The sequence below is a fragment of the Protomyctophum bolini genome (assembly GCF_963924005.1).
Source record: "Protomyctophum bolini genome assembly, chromosome: 3".
NCBI lineage: Eukaryota > Metazoa > Chordata > Actinopteri > Myctophiformes > Myctophidae > Protomyctophum > Protomyctophum bolini.
The window spans coordinates 31,244,037-31,271,881 of NC_137864.1; the positions used below are offsets into that span (position 1 = coordinate 31,244,037).

The 27,845-nt window shown below is 42.5% G+C and overlaps 1 protein-coding gene across 1 annotated transcript; it reads left to right on the forward strand.

The window, feature by feature from the left end:
* Positions 1-27: 27 nt before the first annotated feature.
* cc2d1a (coiled-coil and C2 domain containing 1A) lies at positions 28-27,785 on the forward strand. The gene is made up of 28 exons (XM_080759629.1): positions 28-207; positions 874-951; positions 1,301-1,436; positions 1,613-1,725; positions 4,920-5,156; positions 5,902-6,217; positions 7,433-7,542; positions 8,285-8,357; positions 8,846-8,947; positions 11,888-12,015; positions 12,371-12,443; positions 12,866-12,999; positions 13,501-13,600; positions 15,359-15,435; positions 16,872-16,967; positions 18,201-18,323; positions 18,571-18,629; positions 18,783-18,899; positions 19,676-19,749; positions 20,324-20,382; positions 21,524-21,675; positions 22,006-22,096; positions 22,789-22,944; positions 23,471-23,608; positions 23,729-23,855; positions 23,967-24,043; positions 24,129-24,176; positions 24,273-27,785. Exons 2-28 carry the CDS (start codon positions 886-888, stop codon positions 24,303-24,305), a joined length of 3,015 nt encoding a protein of 1,004 aa, XP_080615755.1. The 5' UTR covers positions 28-207; positions 874-885; the 3' UTR covers positions 24,306-27,785.
* Positions 27,786-27,845: the final 60 nt, after the last annotated feature.

Sequence of the window (27,845 nt, forward strand, 5' to 3'; positions counted from 1 at the left end):
ACCACGACTCGTGTTGCTATTGGAGACGCAAGCAGGAAGTAAATTCCATAACTCCGTGCTTATTTTGACACTTAAACCGCAACCTAAGAATACAATTCTGTGTATTGCTATTTATAAACGTTCTTTTTACATTTCTACATTGTGTAGTTGAATAAGTAAATGCTTAGCCCGCAACTTGTCAATCCGTGAAGATCGTGGTGAGACACGGTAAATACCAAGCTGGCACTGACATTGTTTATAAAAAATAATACCTGTCTGCAAGCTATTATTATGAGCTAACGTTAGCCGAGCTCACTCCGCGACAGCTAACAGGTGCAGGTTTTAATCTATGATTTCGGCCACTATTGTGGCTGGTGTTAAAAGTAGTGTGTTAACTGTATAACAAACCATGTACAACCCAGATTCGGCACAAACAAGGGACTAAATTATTTTCGCTCCTATGCCACCAAAATGTGGAACGCCCTACCAACAGTCATTAAGACATGCGAATCCCTTGACTCCTTCAAAACAGCTCTCAAAGGGCACCTACGGACGGCTGCAATTCGAAACTGGCCCCCGTAAAATCTGAATCCGCCCCCCTTTTCCCCTCAATGTATATGTTTCTTTTCCCTTTTTGCTTCCTTTATGATGAATTCCTGTTCTGTTCTTTAACTATATAGAAGTGTCTATTTGTATGTCTCTAAATGTTTTGATGAATTGAACATGGTGGTGGTGGTGGACCCTCTTGTAAACAAGTGTAATGCTTAATTGGGTCGTCCACTCACAGTTAACAGTCTTTGTATTGAGTTTGTGCTTGAAATGTACTGTAATTCTGCAAACTTAATAAATATTTCAATCAATCAATAACCTGGGTTGTCTCCAACTAATGTTTAGAAATCAGCAGTCATGAGTCGCGGTCGGAACCCCCCTCTTCCCCGGGGGACAGGACAGGGTGCAGCCAGGGCCAAACAGGTAATTCACCCTAGCTCTGGTCCATAGCCCTAATGTCCTTTGCTGCCGTTGCATCTAATGAAGGCATTAGAGCTATGGAACAGAGCTAAATTCACCCTATGGTCTTTACATTACAATACATTGATTGCAACATGCTTTGGCTAATTACATTCATTTCAATTCAAACCTTATTATGGACTCATGGTCCAGATAAAACACATACTGTACACATCCTATAAAAATTGTACAAATGTAACTGGGTCCATTTAGTTAAATGTATACATTATCAGAATTACACATGGATACATTAACACTGAGCATTTTACAGTGTATGTATGGTTATCCATCACTCACGCGCTCTCTCTTTCAGTTGGGCCTGCTCCTTGACCTATCCCCAGATGGAGGGATGGATGATGGTGGGAATGAGGAGGAATTGGAAGCAGAGCTCCTGGCCCTTATGGGAGGAGGGGGTGGAGGGACACCGGTGAAGAAGAGAGGAGGCAGAAGTGAGAAAGAAACGCTTTCCTGTTTGTTGCCTGTCTTTTAATATAATATACATTTTGGGGGATGTAGTAGACCGGCAATTTAAATGCCACCTACAGTTGATACAATAATGTTAACCCTCTAATGATCATGTGCTGCCTGCTTCATAATGGAGTGTAATATATATTTATATATCTAGCTCCCGTGCCTATGGCGGAAATAGAGCGAATGGCTGCTCTCTGTATGAAAGACCTGGATGATGAGGAGGAGGGTGGGGACGAAGATCTGGATGATGATGATGATGATCTAATGGTACCAGACTTGCACATTTCTTTACTCATGTATTGTTTTTATGTACAGTGTTTTTGCAGGACAGGTGCTAAGATTATATTGAATTTTAGTGCTCTCATTCTCATTCAATATAGCTTCTTGGTTTGGGGAACTCTAAAGCCCAAACCACACCAAAGGGTTGAGTGGGGACAAAACTGTTTTTAAGGTCAACCACATCAATGCAATTCCTTGCAGCTCAATGAGTTGCATTGGTGTGGTTTACCTTAAAAACGTTTTTTCCCGACCCTTTGGTGTGGTTTTTGCTTCAGGAGAGAGGTTTGGCTTTATTTACTCATTGTTTATAAATTGTTTATTTGCATTAACCCATTAAAACCAGTGCCATTTTAGCATTGGCCAATGGCCATTCATTAAAAATAAATAGTGATGCGCAGCACGATATAATCGGTCTTCTTCTTTTCCTTATGGCTTTTCCCTTCAGGGGTCGCCATAGAGAATCATCTGCCTCCATCTCAGCCTGTCCTCGGCCTCCTCTTCTCTCACACCAACTAACTTCATGTCCTCTTTCACTACATCCATAAATCTTGTCTTTGGTCTTCCTCTAGGCCTCCTGCCTGGCAGTTCCAACCTCAACATCCTTCTACCGAATACTCTCTATCCCTCTTCTGTATGTGTCCAAACCAGAGCCCTCCAGGCCCGTCGGGACTGACCAGGGCCCGGCCCGGCCAGGCCAGGCCAGGCAAAACGGGCCAGGCTTGGGCCATTTCTATACCTGACCAACGGGCTCGGGCTCACGTGCCGTTTGATACATTTTGCACAGTGAATTTCAGCCAGCCTGGAGTCCGGGATCATTGTGGGCATATGAGCATGTCCGCTGCTTGCGTCTGCAGTGCAGCATTCACACATACAATACAACACACACACATTTCGATTTCTTTATTTGAATCCACAAATTACAATTAATTTTACAAGGAAACAAATATAACGGGGTTGACAGTTCATGTTCACTTAAGGATACACATGGCACCTCCTTCTCCACACAGACAAACTGCCTATAACAGACGAGACAGAACAGTATTTGGCAAGTTGTTTGGCTTTGCTTTTTGTCATGCCAGCTATTCTTAGGCCACTCATGGTCAGTTTATGCACATGGCCCAGGCTTCCGAATATCAGTATGGCAAATCTACAGCGATACCCCAAGTTTGTTATGCTTCCAAGTAATGGTTGATACTTAGAATATTTATCTTGGAATGCCTGGTCCATGTACAAATCAAAGACACAGCCCACCTCCAGAATCAGGACCTCCTTGTGTCTGGTGTCAACAAAGACAACATCAGGTGTATTCGGGATGTTAGCAAAGACATCGCATGCACAGCTAAACCAATCTGGTAACACTCTTGAGTGTTTATACATTGCTGCACTAGATGGCACATGCTTTCGAACTGCATCAGACACTAGGTCAACAATCCGGTCGTGGCGAGCAATATATACGTTTTTGTATGCACTACATCCATTTGTTATGTGTGCAATGGATTCTAGGTGTTGTTCAGAATCATGATGGTTTATACAGAGTGGAGTGTGGGTGTCGGGATACCAGATTGACAGATTGTACTTGGTTGGTAATACTTGTAGTCTTGCTTTGATGGTAAATTTTAAAACATCCTCCCCAATAGCAGCATTTTTGTACATCGAATGTGAAACAGAGTGATCAGCTGAATCAACACAGGCCAACTTTCCCTGCAGTCGAAGGCCACGCCAATGTTCTTTGGCTTCAGTCTGTTTCGTGCTAAGCAGAACCCTTCTTGCCGTTTCTTCCTGTAGTCTAGTGTCCCCTCCCTGGTGGGTGAGGGTAGCCTTCACTACCACGCTGGAGTCTGTAATTAATCCATCTGAGATGGGCACATTTTCGTTGTTTTTTGCCCATTTTAGCTGGACTCCTGTCCGATGGCAAAGGTCGTTGAGATCTGGCCAATCAGACCAGACCCCGAAGCCCTTGGCTTGTGAGTCCATTTTCCCAGAGTCTTTCCTCCTAAAGCCTAGGAAGTTATTCTGGACTGCAGCAGCCAGGGGTACCTTCCTCCTGCGCAGGTCTAGTAGGAGTGATGCCCTGGCCATTTCTCTGACGGTGCCATCATCATTATTGAGCATGTGCAGTAGCTGGCTCAGCCGTGTTGCTGCATAAGTCCACTCTACATTTGGGACCCCCAGCCCCCCTTCGCCATATGAAAGGAAGAGTATGTCTCGTGTGGAGTGTGAGTTTAGGCCAACCCATTTTCTGGCCAGCTGGACAGTTCTATTTGTCATGTCTCTCAGTGCATGTTGTGGGATGTGTACATTGGCAAATAGGTGTTGTATCTTCGCCAGGGCCACTTCTCTCACAGCCTCGAGCTTCATGACTATAGGGAGGGGGGACAGATCGATTAGGTCGAGTCGACGGTGAAACTCTCTAGTGAGCTCCTCGACTTTCTCCCCCCACTCACCAGCGATGTTGAACTTATGGCCCAGGTATGGGTACGTCTCATTACGGGCGTACACCCTGATGGGTTGTCCCATAATTAGGAAGGAGAGAGGCTTGTCTTTCTTGGCCTTGTACCAACGGTTGCCGCCGCTGCGGCGTTCGTGGAGCACGGCATACACACACACACACACACACACACACACAGGATCTACTGTAGTTGCTCGTTCCTGATCATATCCATCCTTGTTACTCCCACGATATAATCGGTAGCGTATCGGAATTGGCCATAAAAATGACATATCGGAGCAGATCAGCTTAAACAGATATCACAGATATTGATGATGCAATAGTAATGTAACTCAATGGCTTTGTACTCACAGAGCAGCCACTCTGCCTGTCTGTCTCTTTAAGAGAATCAGCTGTTAGTGGGGAGGGGGCTTAACATCTACTTTCACCAGCAAAACAAAAATTCACATTCAATATAAATTTATAATATATTAATGTAATATATCGGAATTGGTATCAGCCGATAAGACCCTGCAAATAATCTGAGATCTGTCATAATTTCAATATCGTGCATCTAAAAAGAAATAGAAGACATACAAGCTCACAGTGCATCACTTAATGCTTAAAAGTGTGAGAGAACTACTCATTTAGAAGGCATTTGCAGAATCTGCCTCTGGTCTTAATGGGTTAAGCAACTAAAATGTTTAGAAATGCATTATTTTGTGTGATTGTGTATGTACTGTACACACTACAGGCAGAACTGAACGAGGTGTTGGAGGACGATGAAGCTCCTAAGCCTGCACCTCCTGCCATCACTCTAACTGCCCCAAGCTCCGGTGTCACTCCCCGCAGCGGCCCTACCACTCCTAGTGGGCCAGCAGGTTTAGAGTCCCACCTGGTGGAGCGCATTGACATGTATCAGACAGCCATTTCCAATGCCAAGGCAACAGGGGAGTCCAGCAAAGCCCGGAGATATGACCGTGGCCTAAAGGTAAAGTGCAAAAAACAAACCAATTTTTTTTTCTGTCCTCACTTTTTATCTTCAAGTCGTTGCATACTAAGGCATCTAGCATACAACATTGATGCATGCTATATGTAAACGGATAAGTGTCATGGTCGCCCCAATGCATTTCCAATGGAAGTCACATGGTTTGACACAACATTTTTGTTGTACGGCTTTTGGCTGTGTTTCGACTGCCCCCCTCCGGGCCCTCCCCCTCATACAACAAAAATGTTGTGTCAAACCATGTGACTCCCATTGGAAATGCATTGCGAGCTTGCATCAGTAAACAAGTCTCATGCATCAGCTATACATCAATCTGTTGTGAAGGTGTGTCAGGCCTAAGGAACCTTGTTTTCTATAGTGGTGAATGCTTATCAAATGAGAAGTCATAAAAAACCAATAGGATCCACCGCCTGTTTTCGACCGGCCCCCGCCCCTCTAGACCAGAAATCACACAGGCTGGGGCAGGCTACTGTTTTGTTTATGTCATTAAAAGTCCATAGGCGTGGCTGCCGTATGACATAATTTCCGAAAGCCAGATGTTGGGGGAGGGCTGGTGCCCCACAAAAATCCACCAACACCCAGATCACAACCGTGACTATGCTTTTTCCTGTGGGAAATAATTCCATCCATTCAAAGTATATGTTTTCTATTATCTCGATATATCATTCTTCTTATTTGTACGTTGATTCTGTTGATTGTAACAGTGTCCACTTTTCCCATTTCATCTTAGACATTGCAGTCCATGCTGGCTTCTGTCAAAAAAGGAAAGGCAATCAACGAGGAGGAGATCCCACCTCCTGTTGCTACTGGTGGAAAGCCCAACTTTGCGTCTCAACCTGAACCAATCAAGGAACGGGATCTGACAGCTCCGGCATTTGTACCCGCCCCGCCCACCAATTTGAAACCTCTTAGGGAGGCTGCCTCCCCAGCCCCAAATGCTAGGCCCCAGTTCCTTACTCCACCACAGAAACCTGCTGCTGCCATCACTCCAGACACACCTGCCATCTCTCCTCTCACCCCTAGCCAGCCTAATGTTCAGCACTCAGGTATATATGCTCACACAGACACACACATCTCTCCAGATACAGTACATACACTTGTATGTAGGGGTGCACGATTATGAATGACCGATCTCCGATTATTTGCAGGGTCATATCTGCCGATACCGATACTGACTGATTCCGATATTATACAGAGGACCACAATGGAAACAAGCCTAGGCCCTATAGGAGCTTGGCCCAAAGCCTGTTAATAAAGTATTCAATCAATCAATAAATAGCATAATACTTTTCCAAGTGTCTGTTTTCACAACTGAATGACTACTGAATGAGATGAGTACACAAATTAAATGTAGATTTTTTTTTGCTGGTGAAAACCGATGAAATAATCTGTATTATTTTGAGACCCTTCCGATACCGATATGGCATTTTAATGGCCGATATGGCCGATTCCGATTATGCTACCGTTTAATCGTGCATCCGTACTTGTATGTGTATTGTGTATGTAAACATACAAGTATACACAAACAAGGATTGTAGACTGTCTCTGTCACATACACACGCCACACTCCAAACATCTATAATTGACCAAATCTGTGTTTAGTGTATGCGTGTGTCTCAGAAAGCGTCCTACAAAGCAATCCAAACTTGGTTTGTCTCAAACCATGCGGAACCAATTATTTCCGAGAACCGAAAAAACATCTCTCAGCCCACAGGTCTGAGCAAGACGCACAAATGCTCTGTCTGTTCGGGAGATTGTATGCATCAGCTTCCTTGATTGGTCAACCCAAACCGTTCACGTATTGGTAGAGTACCACGTCACGTTTTGCCTCGGTAAGCCAGTATAAATCCCTGATTAGCTAACCCGATCCATCGGCTTAACTGATTGATTGATATGTTTATTGACAATGTTTACAATTTACAGAAAAATGCACATAGTTATACATCACTATCAAAAGGAGAAATGCAAGAAAGCCAACGGCTTATTTCCATTGCAGTCCCTTAGTTAAAAATGAAACGCAACAATGAGTGTATGAGTGAGCGTGTCCATGTGAGTGTTTTAGGATTGTGTTATATAATAATAATTATGTTATTATTTGTAATTAGCCAAGTTTCCATAACGTTTTACCGTGGTTAATGTCACCAATTAGACATTCTAGTTCACTCTATAACTTCCATTTTCTCTATGTTGATTCCGATTTTTTTGTATGTATCTCTGCTCAACTACACCATTAATTCCAACCACATTTCCACCCATTTCAGAGGTGAAACAGACTGTGTTGTCCAGGCAGAGGGAGTATAAAATAGCTGCCATTCAAGCCAAGCAGTGTGGAGACACAGAATTGGCCAAACGACACTACCTTGTTGCCAAGGTAACACAATATATTTTTACTAGAACCTAACCGATTTATCTGAAGGCTGATATTATCGGCTGATATTGGCCTATAGCAGATATATCCGTATTAGGGATGGCCATTTTGAGGCATTTTCTTAACCGGTAGCTGAAATGCAATTAGCCGCTAAGATTAAAACTTTTTTGAATGGAGGAATGTTGTACTATAGCCAAATGTGGGTAAACTTAGTAATAATGAATTTCATACATACGCAAGCGGTTTGTTGGCACTTGTTTTTCTCAGTCTGAGATACGGGTGGGTAATATGATATCACGATATGTTTTCAAGCCTTATCACGATACACAATATTATCACAATATTTTTCATGTGGTTTTGATGGTACTTAACAGTACAACCACCTACAAGGTATCAAAAACTAAAAGAAAAAGGAGTAACAGACCAAATGGTCTGTTACCAAAATACTACTGTTTTTGGCTAATGAATTAACTAGTAACTGCAAATGATAGAATGTGCATTCACTGTATCACAATATATCTCTAAAAAGGCATATCGTGGATTCGTGGAGATATTGTATCGTCTCGACAATATTTTATCACCATATCGCCCACCCCTAGTCAGAGAGAGACCGTAAATGTATTAAGCAAGTTCTTAATTACTACTTGCATATAAACAATAGTCCTACAACAACGGAAATTAGAGAGAAAGGAGAATCAGAGTGTCTAATGTGATCCTAATCACTGTGTAACATTCTTTATTGTAGAAACTGGATATTGTGGTGGCGGCGTTGGACAGAGGAGAGCCTGTAGAACTCGCCTCCCTACCACCATCACCTGGTCTGTGGAATCTGTTAGCATGGCATATTGATTGATTGAATACTTTATTAGCAGTTTGCAGGAAAGCATAGGAAAGTACAAGATTAACAATAAATTACAGACAAATATACAATACTATGCAAAACATCATAAATGGTGGGGGGCGGAGGGGTAGGCCTTGAACAAGCTAGATTAGAGAAAATAATTACCAGTCTATTTATAATTTATAATTGTAGATGAAAAGGTTTCACATTACATGAGCACACATAAGGAGCGTTTTCAAAGCCTTCCGTTAGTGGCATTCTTGCTTACAACCACGTCCACACTAGCCACAACTCTGGCTGTGTATGGGCAACAGATCAGAGAGAATGTAGTGAAGGTTTAGAAAAGAGATGATCACAGTGAAATTCTGCTTTGCTTCCCTCTCCTAGTCCCATCCCCTCTCCTCTCATGTTGTCCCCTTCTTACGCTCGTCACAACCTTATCAACTGTCCTGCTGCCTTTCTCAGGAGATGTGGTGCTAGAGCGTTCTGCTCCCTCTGCTCCTCAGTCCTCCAGACCGGCTCCTCAAACGGCTCCTGTTGCTGTAGTGCCCCAGGTGGCATGTGATGGTAAGCTGCCAGTAAACCACAATAATAACTTTATACCTACTTTATGCATATAAACACCTAGTATTATTAAGTATGGTTCAAGTTTCTATCTATATAAGAAATACAGTTTTATCGATGTAAATATATTCTGGATCCCTTTTTAGTTTTTTAAAGAAAAATAAATCATTGATATGTGATGAAAAAAAAAGGTATATAAACTTTGCTGGGACATACGTATACATATACATATACTATATAGAGCAGTGGTTCCCAAAGTGGGGTCCGGGGACCCCCAGGGGTACCTGAGGGAGTTCCAGGGGGGACCCATCTATTTTGTTCATGTTCATAAAGTGCTAAAGTGTTTAAAGCAGTGGTTCCCAAACTTTTTCATGCCAAATTGACACTACTTAGCCTGTGGACCCCCATTTGAAAAGATATGCCAGGGATCCCCATAAGAGAAGACGTACACATTTAGACGTCTACATTTAGACGTACACATTTAGACGTCTACATTTAGACGTCTACATTTAGACGTCTGTATACATTTAGACGTCTACATTTAGACGTCTACATTTAGACGTCTACATTTAAACGTATACATTTAGACGTATACAATTAGACGTATACATTTAGACAGTGTCCCCCCGAGTGCCTCCCCAGTGTCCCCCCGAGTGCCTCCCCAGTGTGCCCCCCGAGTGCCTTCCCAGTGCCTCCCCAGTGTGCCCCTGAGTGCCTCCCCAGTGCCTCCTCAGTGCCTGCCCAGTGTCCCCAAGTGTCCCCCCAGTGTCTCCAATAGCAATACAAGAGCAATAATACAAATTAATCTTAATGTATTAATCTTATTAATGAATGAATCAAATTAATTAATTAATCAAGATTGCGGCCTGTGCCCAGCACCATGCCAAAGCTTTTTCCTGCAGGAAACACTGCTTGTGGTTGTAAATATATTGTTATCCGTGTTGCGAGGATGAGGGGGTACCTGGAAAAATATCTACCCCAAAAGGGGTACCTGGTCCAAAAAAGTTTGGGAACACCTGATATAGAGTATGTAGTTGTAAGTTGATTAGCGGTATACTGTGGTTACTTTGCGCCAAAAACCGTGCCAGCCAACCCGCCATTTGATGCGTATGCAAATAAAAGAGCAGATTTGTGCCTGGTTTGCTGGGACCAGATTACATAAATGACCATATTTCTTACGTCATCATTGAGAGCTAGTCATACATATACACACCACGTACTCTGGTCCCAGCAGATCAGGCACAATTTGCTATTTTATTTGACTGATTATGTATATAGTATACGTATGACTAGCTCTAAATGATGACGTAAGACATACGTATATACTATATAGAGTATGTAGTTGTAAGTTGATTAGCGGTATACTGTGGTTACTTTGCGCCAAAAAACGTGACAGCCAACCCGCCATTTGATGCGTATGCAAATAAAACAGCAGATTTGTGCCTGGTTTGCTGGGACCAGATTACATAAATGACCATATTTCTTACGTCATCATTGAGAGCTAGTCATACATATACACACCACGTACTCTGGTCCCAGCAGATCAGGCACAATTTGCTATTTTATTTTACTGATTATGTATATACTATACGTATGACTAGCTCTAAATGATGACGTAAGACATATGGTCATTTATGTAATCTGGTCCCAGCAAACCAGGCACAGATTTGCTGTTTTTTTGCATACACATCAAATGGCGGGTTGGCTGTCACGGTGAACGAAGACCGGGCGAAATTATTACTTGCGCGCTCTGCTTGCGCAAGTAATAATAGTAAAAATCACACCTGTGTGAAGTGAGGGGTGCTCTTATCATCGTACATCATCTCATTCCGGCCAATCACAATTTGCATCCTCACCTTCATCATCAATGTTTGCAATGTTTGTGTTTACACTATGACGTACAATTTGACATAATTTGACTATGATGTAAAATGTACACTATGATGTAAAATTCTCCATTCATTGTCAATGGGAATTTAATGTTTGTGTAGGACATAGTTTGTGGACACACACCAAAAGTTGGACATAGGAGGGGCTAGCGCCCCTCAAAAAGACTACTGAGCAAACAATGGTAAACAAGTAAGGTGTCTTATATACAATCAATCAGTGCGTCATAAAGTGTATCATCTCTTTTCTTGTCATAAGAAAGACTAGAGAAAAAATCAAAAGGTCAACAGGGCAGGGAAAAGATAACATTATGTTTTCGCCTCTCTGTGCTGTCAAGCTTCTTGAGAATGCTGCCAGTTGGCCAAGAAAAGGCATCCTTCACCATAATGTGGTCAAGTGGGCAAGTACAGTACAAAGAGAATGGTACAGGCCTGAATGCATGAGTGGGTTCTGCAGCTCTTATGCCCCCATCCACAGTACATGATGTGTCACTGAATGGTGTGAATCTTATTATATGGCCGTCACAGGCATCAGATCTCAACCCAATTGAATACCTATTTTATTATTTTGGATGTGTTTACAGCGCTCTCCAGAGTCCCCACGCCAAAGAATAGTGTTCCATTCAGAGACTTGAAGCTATAACGACGCACATCAACGCTGTGGCTCGTGTTGTCCCATACAACACCTTATTACTTAGGCTGCATTCACACTGTCACACATTCAAGACACGTGTCTGGTGTCTGTCTGGTATATTGTCTGTGTTTAATGGCCGCTCCAATTCATTTCCAATGGAAGTCACATGGTTTGACATGACAGTCTTGTTTGATGGCTGTGTTCTGCCCCACTCACCCCATCAAACAAGACTTATCAAACCATGTGACTTCCATTGGAAATGAGTGTTTTATATGAGTGAATGCAGCCTTAGTAAGATGTTGGGCCACCTTACTTCACTTACTGTTAGCTTTTCCTTTTATTTGTCACCCATCTGTATGTGATGTGTGTGTGATCTGTCGACTGTAGCATAAACTCTTGTCTGTGTCCATGCCTCCTCCAAAGCCCTGCCTGTCCCTGGGAGTATAGCAGAGGCCCTGCAGCAGAGGATGGACAGATACAAAGCGGCAGCAGAGGGAGCCAAGAGCAAAGGAGATGAGCGCAAGGCCCGCATGCACCAGCGCATTGTTAAGGTACACAAAATGATGTATGTTTATTACACGCTTGGTTGAATGCTTGATTCTGATTGGTCAATCGCTGAATTCAACAGTGTTATTTACTGATAATGACCTCTCTGCTCTATAACAGACCTGCTGCGCTGGTGCCATGTAAACAATCACACAATGTAATTTACAGCTAAACATTGTTCTCAAGAATGTTTTTGAAAACATTTTAAGTGAGAAATAGACGATGCAGTAACAAAAATCTGACCAACTCACTATATATTTATGGAATACCTCGCTTTGTCGTGAAGTTCAAATCAGAAAATCTATTGAATAGCAAATGAACAATTTACCTGTTATCTCATCATTCTGTCTCTCTTAACAGCAATACCATGATGCCATCAGAGCCCACAAAGCTGGTCGACCAGTCAACCTGGCGGAGCTCCCGGTGCCACCAGGTCAATACGTTTCATCGTGACATTTCTTTTAGAGAGACTCTGAACATCATGACAACTGTAGAACTAATGGTAGATTCACTTGCTTTTTTGTTAAAGTCACATCACTAACTGTATTAGTCACATCACTTCCTTGATCAGTAACTTCAAAGGTAGACAATAGTAAAGTGTACTGTGCAATAGTTAGCGTAGCACCCAGACCGTATTCCTTAAGCTGAGAGGGAAGTGGAGGTAAGATGAGTTGAAGAGATGAGTTTATAACCGAACAAAACGGGGTCTAATGACAATGTGTCTCCCATGTGATTCTCCCATTTATGAAAGGAAAGGGATTTTTCTTTTACACAGATTCATGTGCTCAGAGACATGTGTAATCTGTTCTTTTACATAGTTAGGTGTAATGTGTGGGTGTTGTGTTGCTCCTCTAGGCTGTCCTCCAATCCAGGGCTCCGAAAGTGGTCAGCAAAACTTCATGGGTGTCCTGGAAACAGCCATGAAACTAGCCAATCAGGACACGGACGGAGATGAGGAAGAGGAGGGTGGCACAGGAGAGGTTGGCAAGGTAACTAAATCAGAACACGTGGAAGGGGGGTGAGGGCAGGGGTGAGGTTCCTGCCGACCGCTGTGGAGACCAGATGTTGAATACTGGGCGTAGGAGGGTGGTCTCTTTCACTGCAATAACCACTTCTACAGATTGGTCAGGGCACCCGTTTGATGGGGAGCTGAAGTGAGAAGAATATGCGTTATATGTTCTCTTGGTGAAACTCCTCACTGTCGGCCTCGTCAGGTGAAAGTGGTACAATGTTTCAGCCACACATGGCCTTCATCAGGTGAGGGGAGTTGTCACGAAACTACCAGAGAAACCAATTTAGTCAAATATAGGGTTCAAGAGTTAGTTGTAAGCCAAATGTCGATCAGAAAGCACCATCAACCATGAGGCTGATTTGAATTTTGGGCAGAGATTCGTCCATGTCCTACTGGGACTGACGGACGGACATTGTATTTTTTTCTATCCAGTGCCATAGTTCCCGTCTGACATCTTCCTGTCATTCTCTCTCTTCAGCCTGCAGTGCGTCCACCCAACCACACAGCCAAGTCTCCAGCTCCTCAGGCCCCAAGAGGCTCCTCAGCACCTTCTCAAGATGTCAAACTGGGACAAAAAGGTAGGTCAGTCCATATGTGTGCACAGCAAGTGGGCGGATTGGTTTTTACGTCCGGATGCCCCGTCCAGGACAGGCTATGGACACGCCTCCTCAGGAGACTTGGCTCAGATCTGACATTTGGCATTTGGAACCTACGTCGACCCCAGACAGGGTTCGAACCAACAACCTTCCACATGAAAGGCATAATGCTCTAACCACTACACTAGGGCGGCCCCTATGTGTGCAAGTGTTTAGTTTAAATGTGTTTGCACACAATTCTACATTTTCACACTCCTAAAAGCACAATTTGATGAACTGGAGGAAGTGAGGAAACTGATTAAACCTCAATGGAAGACTACATGAGACAGGTGGACAGGGCCCAGGGTTAACTAAAAAAAGACAGTCTACGGTTTTCTTAAATTATTTTATGGAAAGTAGACTGTATCTTAACATGTAAATAATTGGGTCATGGAAAGTAATGCAATTAGCCCTTCGCTAAGTCCCTCCCAAACCCATCCTCTTCCAATAGGCACGTTAGCAACGTTTAGGAAACATGGTAAGCTTTCCTTCTCACCCATGCATGTTAAATGGCGGTATTTTTTAGCAACGTTAAGCTATGAGGTGACGAAAGCTTGCCAATCTTAGCAATGGTTGCTAAACTATTTGGATTGGCATTGGACAATGGCTTTTGGGGTGGGGTTTAGCGAAGGGTTTATTGTATGCTTTATAAATATGTTAAAACTTAGTGTATGTGCTTACGGTACATTACTACCTGCTCCAAGTTAAGGCAAACACTGATCAATCATTCATTCATCACCATGAATGAATGAAAAACCTAGTAGACGCCAGTGAGAATACAGATGATGAGGATACAAATAAGGGCAGAGGAGTGAATGATGTGAAAAGCACCCCAACCAGCTCTCTAAGAAGAGAAAGGCAGGGAATATAGAGGCTCCAGATATGCTCGACTGCTACTTGGCAGCTAGGGAAGAATGGGACAGAGAGCCAGAAAATGTATGCTTGCAGATGAGAGGAGTGTGATAAGTCTCATTATCGTTTTCTGAAGGGCTTTTACACCAGCCCTAAGAAGGCTGTCACTTCAAAAAGAGCCAAAGCAGTAAATCTACAAATCCAACAATTGGTACACAAAGCTGAGTTTGGCCCAGCAATCTTTAAACAAACATGCAGGCAGCAGCTTTTTTTTCTAACTTAGTTTTTTGAGTGGTGCAACCACTCCAAGGAACAGCTATGTCCCTATGTTTGAGTATGAGTACCAACTCTCTTGCACCACTCACTTCAGACTGATCTGATCTTTATTTTCCAAACAACAAAACCGGTCGATTCAAGAAAAAACAAAGACAAACCAGTACACAAAACAAAGACACAAAGCAAAACAAAACAAAAAAGGGGGGGGGGGGGATACACACTATTCACTCTTGTATACATTCCATTTTTCCCAGCGTTTTTCAAATTGCTCTGCCTTGGTCCTCAGATTTTGAGTCATTTTCTCCATGAGATATATTTCTATAATAATTTCCATCCAGTGCTCCTCTAGGAGGGGTCTGCTTTCAACCATCTCCTCGTGATGGCTTTCTTAGCTGCTATTAACAACAACAATATCATTCTTCCAATCCCTTTTGGAATGATAAGGGCCATAAAATGAAATAAAAAGTATTTTTTATTTTCCCAGGAAAATGGTGCAGTCCCCCCGTCGTCCCCGAATTGACTTTGAGTGTGTGTCCTAAGACCGAGTTTGACTTTTTTTAATCATCCCTGTAGCCCAGCAGCAACTGGATTTCCTGTTGCTACGGCGACAGGCATTTATGCGTGCGGCACTGCGATCCAAGCAGATGAAGGTAGGCTGTCGACTTTTCTTCTGCTAGTTTTTTTTTTCTTCTACTTTTTCTCGTTCTTTCTCTTTGTCTTTACTATACTAGAGAGATGCCCGTGGGGCCTCTACGACGGTGCCCGTTGGGCACTGGCCTACTTGGAATGATGCAAGTTGAAAATGAATGCCCCGCCCAGACATTGTCTGTGTCCCTTTTATGCCCGACGTCAGAATGATGTCAGATTTCTGTATGACTCTCTGGCCCCTTTTCCACCAAAAGAACTTCGGTTCAGAACCAGTGCCGTTCAGAACCTTGGTGCTTTTTGCGAACCGGTCGCGAACTGGCTGCATTTCCACCAGATTGACGGCCGGTTCATTTGGTGGCGCTATTATACCTGAACACAAAATGTTGAAAAGGAGAAGGATGCCCGCAGACGCCCCGAGGGTGTTGCACAACACAAACCGATGTAAACAGTATCCACGAGGTTGTGATGTCAAGGTTACAAGTTATTATAACGCCCCGCAAGTCTCAGCTGGATTCTGGATCGCGATGCATCCGTATACGTTTGGATTGTTTCATGTTGTGCAATTAATGTAAACTTATTTTTGTTCAAAGATGGTTGATCGCATCAAATATCTGTTGCTTGTGTCACTGTGTCTGCGTCCACCCAATTTCCAACCCACTGACAAGTTCCAACCTACTGACACACCCACTTATATCGTCTCGGTTCACAAAGCGCTGCGTGCAATTACAAAGCTGAACCACCGTTTTGTGGTTCACATTGGGAATGAACGTTTATGGTTCGGAACCAACTCATTTTCAGTGGAAACACTCTGAACTGGTTCAATATTTAGCGGGAAGAAAGAACCGAACCGGTTCAACCCCGGTGGAAAAGGGGCCTCTGTGTCCCTTTATTCCTATATATGGAGTTCTGTGTCAGCCATGCCCAAATATGTCAGAACAGGCAGGGCTTAAAGTTCTCAGTCCTGGGGACGGATTTCAGTCCTGAGGATTTCATAGGGGTTATTTAATGAGATCAGTGCAGATTTGCAAAAAATAAATTTTGATTCTTTTTGGCTTTAAGCCCTGCAGAACAGCTTATGGAGTTCTGTGTCCATATATGGTCCGTATATGGACCCTGGGCAGGGGGTGATTCTGGACAACCGTGGGTCCGACCGACTCTAAACGGGCACTGCACTCCCTGTGGTGGTGTGGAACGCGTGTGTCAATTTAATTCTCGGTGGGGCGAACGGTTCTCAAGTTACGTGGATTACAGTCGTACACACAGAGACTTGGTGCATTTATAGTATAGTATAGATACACACACACAGTCACACACACACACACACACACACACACACACACACACACACACACACAGGATATACTGTATATTTATCTCTCGACTTCTGCACTTTTATAATTTTTTGATTTACTTCCTTGATTGAATTTATTTCCTCTAGGACATGACTGGAGCAGCCCAACACCTCAGACACGCCAAGGGACTGGATCCCATGATCAGTGCTGCTAAGGCTGGCCTTCCTGTAGATATATCCAAGGTAATGTATTGATAACTGTCTGTGTGTTGGGTCATACAGGATGTATCTGTGTTTAGTCACTAAGTGTGAATAAGAGAGGTCTCAGGATTATGTGTGACTGTGTGTCAGAGGTGTGTGGGGGGAAAAACATGTAACAGCTTGGCTTGATGTTATGCTTTTTGGGGTGCCAGTTAGGCAAATGCCTAACACAGTTGGACCACTTTGGGGACAACTGCTTATTATTTGAAGCCAGCCTTACAATGGTTAAACAAGAATAAATATATATATATATATTATAAACCATAACCAGGGATAGGTTCCCCGAAAAATTACCTTCACTCAATGTAACAGAATTCAGTAATTCACACAGACACAGTACAACTCAGTTTGTTTGGTTTGTATTAATGTTTTCAGCCCACACCCTAAATCCAGTCCAGTCTCTTTGTACCACAGTATAGCGTCCACAATATTCACATCACTTCCACTGTTGTTCAATACATAAAATGTTATTTCACCCAAAATAAACAAACAAAAGAAATCCCGCGGCCTGTACCGGGGTGATTAACTCAGTCACAGTGTGTGTGTGTGTGTGTGTGTGTGTGTGTGTGTGTGTGTGTGTGTGTGTGTGTGTGTGTGTGTGTGTGTATGTGCGTGTGCGTGTGGGCGCGTGTGTGTGCGCGCGTGAGAGCGGGGGGGGTACCAGTCAGTGACAGATAACTGCAGCTCCGTTGCTGTCTGCTGAACGCCAAGACACGGACAGAGAGAGACGTTCCAAGGTTTGACTTCTCAGTCGCTTCCTCCTCTCCCCGTGGATCCACTTGTAGCTTCAGTTAACTTAGGAAACGCACCGCGCGGACTGTGTAAAACTTGCGTACCGATTGCTCCTAGTCTCCAGTCTCCTCTCCAGGCTACTCTCTCACAGGGCCGCGCCATCTTGGCTCTATAGAGCGTAAGGGAACGTGCAGGCGTCGGGGGCGTGTCGCTGCGCTGACGCTCGTCTGTGTGTACTTGACATGGACATGAATAATTGCGGTGGTGTGAGTGTGTGTGCATGCGTGCGATAGCCGATCGCTACAAACATATGGGGCTGTAGGGTGAGATCAAGATGTGTATGTGCCTGAAATGTTGCTCACATTTCTCACCATTCATTTCATACCTTCTGTTTTGCATTCTTCCTTAACGGTCTCTTTAAAATTGCAAGTTTCCTTTTTTTGGAACCTCACGCCTCTGATTGATGCTCTCCTCTGTCTGCAGGTTCCCAGCGCGCCAGTCAGCGAGGAGGACTATTCCCTGGCTCGTTCCCGTATCTCCCCTCTCTCCCCTCGCTCCAGTGAGCAGTACAATCACCTCATGGAGCTCCTGCGACAGCAACATGAGGTGAGGACTGGTGCCTCCCAAACCCATTAAGATGCTTACTTATTAACAGGCAAATGCTCTCCTAGATCTCCTAATGTATTAAATCAATAATGGCAAAGAGTTGGATTTTTGCTATATTCTCTATCATTTTAGTGGTGGATATTGAGGGATATTGAAAGCTCTCCCATCACCTCTTCAGTAGTAGTTTTCCGACTTTTGTACTTTTGAGTCAAATCTCTTAGCCATTGGTGTTTCTCTCCATGTACAGAAATGTCTGGCCTACTCCCAACAGTTCACACACATGGGCAGTGTGGCAGAGACGGCAAAGTAAGTGTGTGTGTGTGTGTGTGTGTGTGTGTGTGTGTGTGTGTGTGTGTGTGTGTGTGTGTGTGTGTGTGTGTGTGTGTGCGCGCGCGCGCAACATTGATTCTACTAGTGCTGCTATACTGTATCCTTATAAAGATCCTTAACTCTACACAGGTTTGAGAAGCTGGCTGAGGAATGCATGAAGAGCATAGAGATACTGAAGAAGGCCCATGCCAAGGGCCACCCTGTTCCCAAGTGTCACAGTGAGGAGAGGACCTTTAACACTGTCAAGTAAGCAACTGACTATTGCTGTCAAAAAGTGCTCACTTGTGCTCACATTTCTTCATATTCTGTATGTGTAATTTGGCACACCCCCAGCCAGAGAGGATATAAATAATTAGTTAATGTCCCTTCACATGTGCGCTGTTATGCATATTAACACCTGGCAGCTGTGCAGTACAGCCACGATGTTCTGCTCCAATCAAGAAATGGTAAGTGAAGGTTTTGTAAAGACAATAAAATCCACCAAAAATATGCAATTGAACCATGAAGACTGGGGCTCAATTCCGCTATGGTGTCTCCAGTTTGGGGAAGGGGTTCCAATGAACACAATTGACCATTTCCTCCACTGGGAAATGAACAGAGAACGGTGTTGCTGCACTAGTGACTCCAACAGGATGGTCGGGCACCTGTTAAACCAATCGAAAGACAAAAGTCAAACATTACTGTTTTTATTTTTGTCCAGTTGGAAAGGGGCTCTATTCACTTTCCTAATGCAAAGTAGGCCAGTGTGTGCATAGTGCTTATTAACATTTCTACTCAGAGAGCATGCCATGTGCTCATAGGCTATCATTGTTGTGGATAAGTGAACTTTATTGTCCAGATGGACACAGCAACACGCTGGGACTCAGTGACTCACACCCACCACAGTCACAGTCTGGCTCTATAGCACAGTCTCACACTTATAGGGACTGTAGCATTTCACCCAAACTGACTGGCGAGTGGCGACATAATATGATGTTGGTTGTGTGATTGGTCACATTGTGTGTATTTCTTTTCTGTTTTAGGATATTTCCAAACCTGACGGCTAATGACATGGTACTGTACATCATTAAGGGTGTTAATCTACCTGCTCCCCAAGGTAACCCTTTGTGTGTTTTGAGCATGTAACACTGTGATTTTATCACAAGTTGTGTCTTTTAAATAGTCATGGTGTGATTCCCGACGCAGCTGGGTTGTTCAGTATATTTGTTATTAGGAGCCATGTGTGGATGCACTACCACTTCTATTATGTTTTGGGTGACCAATGACCATGCCATGTTGTCTTGTCTTGTCTTGTCGTACGTTTGTCTTGTTTTTGTTTCAAAACTTGATTCAGGTTATGTGGTTTGTATTAGTGTCGCTTCCATGTTAGCATAGGACTATGCAACTTTTTATTTTATTTTCTTATTTTTATTTTATGCTACCACAATATTTTGTGTATGGACTCACAACATTTTGTTATCTTTTATATGTTTCATATGGGTGTGTCACATATACTGTCATTTGATTTACTGTATACCCTGAATCTTGAATAAACAAAACAGTGAAAAAAAAAGGAAAAAATAATAAATAGTCATGGTGTGCTAATGAATTCTGTGTCATTTTTACGTTGTATATTATACACATAATCTGCACACTGCTAACTAGCTTGTTTCTCTGTTCTCTGATAACAGGTGTCTCTCCCAGTGATCTGGATTCCAGTGTGAAGTTTGAGTTTCCTTTCCCCAGTGTGGTGAGAAGCACGTTTTACACAAATCTTCCACACTCAGCCACCAGAGTTTTGATGTGTAAACATTTCAGATTTCAGACTGCCTCACTATGTAACTTTATTTTAATGCATTCAACAACATTTTGTCCAATCTCTATGGTAGAGCATGTTAATTCAACATAATTTAGACAATCGGGGTGGTTGTATTGTGTCTCCCTGCTCTTCTACTGTGACACAGGATCTGACACAAATTTTGACTTAATGGTCAAGATTTAATTTATCCCCTGAACAAGCAGGCAGGCGCTATTAGCTCAGTGGTAAAAATGTCAGCACAAATCAGGTTTAAACAAATTTGAACCAGGTTTCCTGCAAAAAAGTTGACATTTTTATCAAAAGAAAGAGGTAGAAGAGGACCTCACAGGCTAAACTTAATTTAGATAGCATATTATGTAGACATAGCACTCTCTAGTGTATACTCATAGTTTCATTGTTCAGATATTCTACTGTTAGATGGATGTCAGGTTCTTAGCTTGCTTATGCTCCTTGATTATTTCTATGTATTTGATGTATTACCATGTGTTGTACTGTAAATCGCTCTGGATTAAGAGTGTATGCTAAATGCCTAAATTGTAAATTGAAAGTTACATAGTGCTGCTTTAAGAAATTACTTATGTAATATATGCATATAATGCAAGTAACACAAATTACACCAACACATGATGTATACAAGTAACAAAGGGTTGTATACATCGGATAACAAAGGATTGTGCAATCGTGAAATGAGTAACACAGCTAACCGTGTGTGTAACCCCCCCCCCAAAAAAACAAACAATTTGCCAATATCCACTGCAATATTCTTCTGTTGGTATTTGTTCTCGTTTTGAGCTTCAAGTGCTGACCGATGTGTACCAGTCACAGGTGTGTGACTGGCACTGGAGCATGGGCCCTGCAACTGGAGGATTTAGGCAATTCTTTGGTTAGATGTGTTGCTCATTCCTTAAATGCACAATCCTTACATGATATACCTTGTTATAACTTGTAAATTTGACTGATCTGGTATTGGGGGAGAAAGTATTGACCGAAATAAAGTTTCAGAACATTGTTTTAGGAGTTTACATTAGAGGATATATCTATCTACATATACTGTACATTTGTGTGTGTATAGGAGGAGGCTCAGAGGGACAAAACCAGCACAATGAAGAGCACTAACAGTCCAGAGTTCAAGGAACAGTTCAAACTGAACATAAACCGTAATCATCGAGCCTTTAAACGGGTGATCCAGTCTAAAGGCATCAAGTTTGAGATCATCCATAAGGGGTAAGACCAAACACAGGTCAGCTCTAGTAGTGTATAACAGGTGTGGGTCCCCAGAGTATTTTTGCGGCTGGAAAATGGATGGTTTACATAGGCCTATGTACATACCTAAACGATTATATCTGGTTTAAGTATTTATTTATGATGCATTTTCTCTATTATTAAAAGGATATTTCACTTTTAAAACTGAGAATAACTGGTAATGTTAACATTAGTCTTTTTTTCCACTCCTGCAATACAGTTGTATTATGTTCTCCGACAGCCAATTTCTCTGTCTATATGTGCTATGAGTTGTAATGGCCTTCTGTACTCTACGTCTTCTACTGTTTTCAGCGGTCTGTTTAAGACTGACAAGGTGGTGGGCAGTGCTCAGCTAAAGCTGGATACTCTAGAAAACCAGTGTGAGATCCGTGAGATCATAGAGGTCAGTGCTGCCTATAATGCAAACGGTTTTATTTCACATTTTAGGCCAAGGTTTTTCAACTTGTGGCACAGGCCCGGCCTGAATAACAATTATAAATTGCCGTTTGATAAATCCTGAACATTAATTGCGCTATAATCGAATGTTTAATATTGATATGTATGTATCCTCTTTCTTGGAGAATCTGTTTTACTCTACAACCACCTATTACAAAACAAGCTGCTAACATAATGGCCATATGGCCAACAACACACACACACACACACACACACACACACACACACACACACACACACACACCTAATAAATATACACTTTGCTACTGGTGCCAATGACATTAATTCCCCTCTGGGGGTCAATAAAGGGCTATCAATTCTACCCTACAAAGTCAAAGTAACTACGTTTTTGGACACACTCAAATTAGCAGTCTATCTAGCAGTAGATTTACAACACACTACGATTACTTACCTTAACACTTTTAAACACTATCAGTTAACTTATTTGCATATACTACACTGTGGCTTTGGCAGAATAATGTATATTTTGACAGATAGCAAATGATACAATCGCAAAGAGCTTTTAGGATTTTATTTGAATTTATCATAGTAGCTTGTCAAGTTCGGGGGCATGACCAAGTGGCGCAAACGCGGGCCAAAATCTGCACTCACCATCTAACCATCTACATGTTTTTATAGGTGCTGGATGGTCGTAAACCCACAGGGGGCAAGCTGGAGGTGAGGGTGAAGATCAGAGAACCTCTCGGTGGGGTTCAGCTACAGGTTGTGACAGAGAAGTGGCTGGTCCTTGACCCCATCTCCTCCCCCTCTCCCCCAGAGAGACAGAAAGACAGGGTGAGTTAGAACAGGGATTTATACTGAACAGTTTTTGAGGGGCACTAGACCCTCCTATGTCCAGCTTTAAGGGTTTGTGTAAACACAAACATTAATGCCATTGATATTGAATGGCCAGCTTTGAGTGTTTGTCCCAACTCCTAACACACACCTTGAATGTCATTGACAATGAATGGCCAGCTTACAAACATTGTGTAAACGCAAACATTGAAGACGAAGGTGAGGACGCAAATTCTGATTGGCCGGAATGAAATTATGTATTATGTACGATGATAAGAGTGCCCCTCACTTCACACAGCTATGAAAGGTGCACAAAATTACATTGGTCAGAGGATGTTTTTTGTATGTCAAGCCCCGCTTAATGATTAACTTTTATATAATTGCATTTGTAAATGCTTATCTTTGTGTGATTAATACTAGAATATTTTTTTAATTACTTTGATTTATTATCATTTTTACTTTACCTCACCTTGCGCTCTGTACTGCATGGTGCAATGCTGTATAAGTTACTGTTAATAATCACCAGGCCCCATCTCCTCGGTCCAAGCCCAGGAAGGACCAGAGCGGTCATCCAAGGAGCAGTCATTCCAGCAGCTCTCCGCCTCAGTACAAACTCCACAGCTTCAGTCTTCTGAACTACGACAAGGAAAGGCTGGAGAGGAAGGTTTGAGTGCTTTATAGTTACACTGCTGTTGACTGGTGGGCTGTCTGTTAACCCATGAAGCTTCGATTGAGCATCTAGTGATCTGAAGGTCTTGTTGGGTCTTCATGTTTTCTCCCTCAGCTTGGTGAATTCAGAAAGAACCGACGAGATCCACCGTCTGACCTGATTCATCAACACAAAGAGATTACCCACAGATTGCAGTGGCAGAAAGCATACCTAGAGAGAGGCTCTCCTACTCAGCTGACAGGTCTCACGCACGCACACACATACACACATACACACATATACACACAGCACACACCTCTTATCCAAACAACAATGCATTTCTCATGTATTTTCCTATTCCCCATCTGTGCAGAGTATGAGAACGTGTTGCAGCGCTTTGCTCATGGGCTTGCTGACTCTGTGAAAAAATTCTCCAGCCAAGGCAACAGGGTGAGTGCAGGGCTGGCTTTTGCTTCTGCTCGCATGCGTTTCTGCTTGTAATTAAATGTTTCCTTTTGCTCTTTCTTCGGTACAGGAAGCTGCCAAGGATGCTCTGGGCAGGTTGAAGATGGTAGAGAGTGAGGTAAATGGCTGAATGCCTTCCTGCAGAGCTATTATTGTCCCTCATGTTACAGTACATCAGTACTCTCATCCTCTGTTTTCCAACTCTCTTCTTTAGCTGGAATCACTGAAAAGGAGACGCACTGTGTGAGATGAGAGGAAGAGGAGAAGGGAGAGCAAAGGAGTAAACAGTCAGCTGTTAAGTTAGATCCAACACACACACAACATAACACTAACAAGGCTAGCTTCAAGTAGGTTACCTTTAGCATAATGATACACAAGCTGCTCCACATCTTTTGACTGATGCATAAAGATCCCTTTGTTTATGTTGGCAGGTTTTTTTACCGTGGTATTTCGGTTTGGAGGACATTTATGGTCATATTGAATTAAAGGGACCCAGAAATGTTGTACAGTTAAAATTATACTATTGGGAGGTGAATGCTTATTTGCACACAAGACAAAAAAGAAAAGAAAATCCAAACAATACAGAAAACTGCCCCAAAAGGATTATCTATGTTCTCTTCCTTTCGATTTGAGAGTTGCCTGAGTGAGCAATTATCTGGGATGAGTTACACCTGATTATTATACATCATCTCAGATGGAGAGTATCTACTATCTATAGATACCCCGTCGTCTGTGTGAGAGAAAGTGTAACTTGGGGACTAGGGTGTCTTTAACTCCTTCCTTTATTGTGTGTGTGTGTGTGTGTGTGTGTGTGTGTGTGTGTGTGTGTATAATGAGTTTAATCTAATCTGTCTGCTCCAGTATTCCAAGATTACAGTAATCTGCACCGTTTGGAAGGGTATGATATGGGAATAAAAAGTGGGGCTCCGGGGCGTCACAGCCACATCCCATAATGAGGGATTAGTGTTTGTGTCACCAAGGAGACAGGAGAGTGGCCTGCTGGGGTTAGTTGTGGGGGGTGGGGCTGAGGTTATGGCTTGCTGTGAATATTATGGTAAATGCTGAGCTCTGGATTTGGATTGCCTCATCTTATTTTTCTTTGTCAACTACTTCTTTATTGACCTCATTTACTTTTCCCTCCACACTTTATTTAGCATTTACTCATCGCACATTCGGAGGCATATTTGAATAGGCCTCTTTACATAATTAACTTGTATGTCTTTGTTGGAAAATTGACCACTGTGTACTATGTACCACTTCCAATGTCAAGAAACAAACATATTCCAACATACATGAATACTGATTTGTCACTGTGATGTGTGTCAAGTAGCTCTTGGCACCAGCAGAGAGGCAACAGACTGTGTGTGTGTAGGGATAATGTACACCAGGGGTGCCCAAAAGGTAGATCGCGATCTACCAGTAGATCACATAACATGCCCCTAAAGAATATTATTTGAAATATAAAAAACATTTTTGGCATCTGCCACTTGAATTAAGTTGACTTGATTGATTGACTGACATAAAAAAGGTCCTGTCAGCTCAAACCCATAATGCAATACTTTGTTTTCAAGAGTGCTGCTGCGCACAAATGTCGGTAGATTACAAATTAAATACAAAAAAACCCTCTACCTACTCCATATCTCCCCTTTCCCATTCCATGTGCATTTGTCTTAAATGTAATGCCAGCGCCGCTATTCCAAAGCCATTTTCAGCAATGGTATTATAATGTTTTCGGTGGGTAGATCTTGTTGAGCTGGTCATTTTGAAAGTAGCTCTCAGGTCAAAAAAGAGTGGGCACCCCTGATGTACACAATGCATATTTGTATGTCTGTCCATATGACATGACAGGAGTTTCACATTATGGAATGCATCCAGACTAGCCTGGGATCCCGACTGCTTGACAGGAGTTTCACATATATGGAATGCATCCAGACTAGCCTGGGATCCCGACTGCTTGACAGGAGTTTCACATATATGGAATGCATCCAGACTAGCCTGAGATCCCGACTGCTTGACAGGAGTTTCACATTATGGAATGCATCCAGACTGGCCTGGGATCCATACTGCTTGCTACATTCTGTGTTTTTTTTTTCACTCACATAGCGAAGTGAGAAAAAGAGGAATGTAGCGAATCAGGCTGGATTCCAGGCTACATCCAGACTGACATATGTGGACTAATTGGAATGATTCATGAGCCTCACCATGATGGCAAATTACATAACTATTGCATTATTAATATATGCAGGTGGTAGCCTGTTTGTATGCACTCACCAATATATTATAGACTATGTATTTAGAAATACATATGTCTCCTTCAGTATAATTTTACAATGCATGATAAACATTGTAAGAAAGCACTATAGTCTATGGACTAATCTCTGTATACCGATGATGACCACACAGAATATATTTGGCTAGTGTTCATTAGGTTTGCAAACTTTGCATTTTCATGTTTGATCTTTAATGATGCGAGAGTGTTGACTCTGACAACATATCGACCAGATATAAATGCACAGAGTTTACCCTAATCCACCCCTTGCCCCATGTCAGAGAGTCAGAGACACATGACTTAATCCAGGTTAAAACTGGCCTAAAATGGATTGCCTGTCTATAGAGATCCTTTGCAGAGTATTTCTCTATCTACTACTACTACTCTACTACTCGTGTCCCATCTCTTTTACCTACTCTTGGTCTCTTCATCTCACTTTCTGCCATCTCTCGCTCAGGAGGCAACATCCATCCACTCATGTCAGTTCAGTCTCTTGGATTTGATTTATTGATTCTGAGAGGGCAAATAGAACATGATACAGCACAGCACAGTTAACAGAAACAAGTGTGCAAAAATCTTTAACCCTCAGCTAAATTTGGGACTAAATTGGGGGAAATGGAAACGTCAGTGATTGAGTGATGCCATTCAGATCCACTGTTGGGCTCTGATATAGCACCCTGGCTTGCACCACAGAACTGTGGTATCTTGACATACTATTTTAGTTAATGCATTTCGGTATTCCAATGCCCCTTTTCACTCAATTTCATGTTGATGTGCACTTCTTTTCCCCTGCTATCGAGATCAGCAACTTTAACCCCCTGTCCCCCCAAACAAACGCTCCTAAAAGTCAGCCCATTCCTTCAGTAACCCTATGACCTCTGAACTAGTCCCAGTTGCTGTGACAACAGTCAAATCTGTATTCTGTGTGGTGGATGGCTGGGTAGGGGACTGCAGGCACATTTTAGAAGTTAATCTGGCTAGTCCCTAGCACACTATAAAAATCTAAAACACATTTCTGTGACAAGTTAACCCAACATTAGACAATGGCAGGAATAATGAACACCGTTTATGGACATTTAGTACTCCCATTTGTGCAACAGGACATTAAATCAGACTATCATTTAGATGGCAGAATGTTGCCTATGTTATCTTTTTTTAATCTCTTTTTGATATTTCATTATAAAGGGTAATGTATTGGTGGACTTTTCTTCTGATAAAATATCAAATGTATCCATACAGGGTTGGAAAACTATTGTCTTGCATTTTTATTGGTAATGTCATGTAATGGCAATCAGTACAAATTGTGTTAATATATTATATACATGGCACTATTTTTTAAAGGAAAATGTGATGTTTTGTGTTCTGACCGTGGAAATGTATGAATGCCTGATTATTTAGGCTTGAATGGTTTAATGTGGTTTATTTGATGGGATCTTGGCTAAATAAAATATAAAAATAACTAAACATTTGATTTTGCCTTGTTTCTGGAACAATAGCTCCATTCGCTTTTGTAGAGGC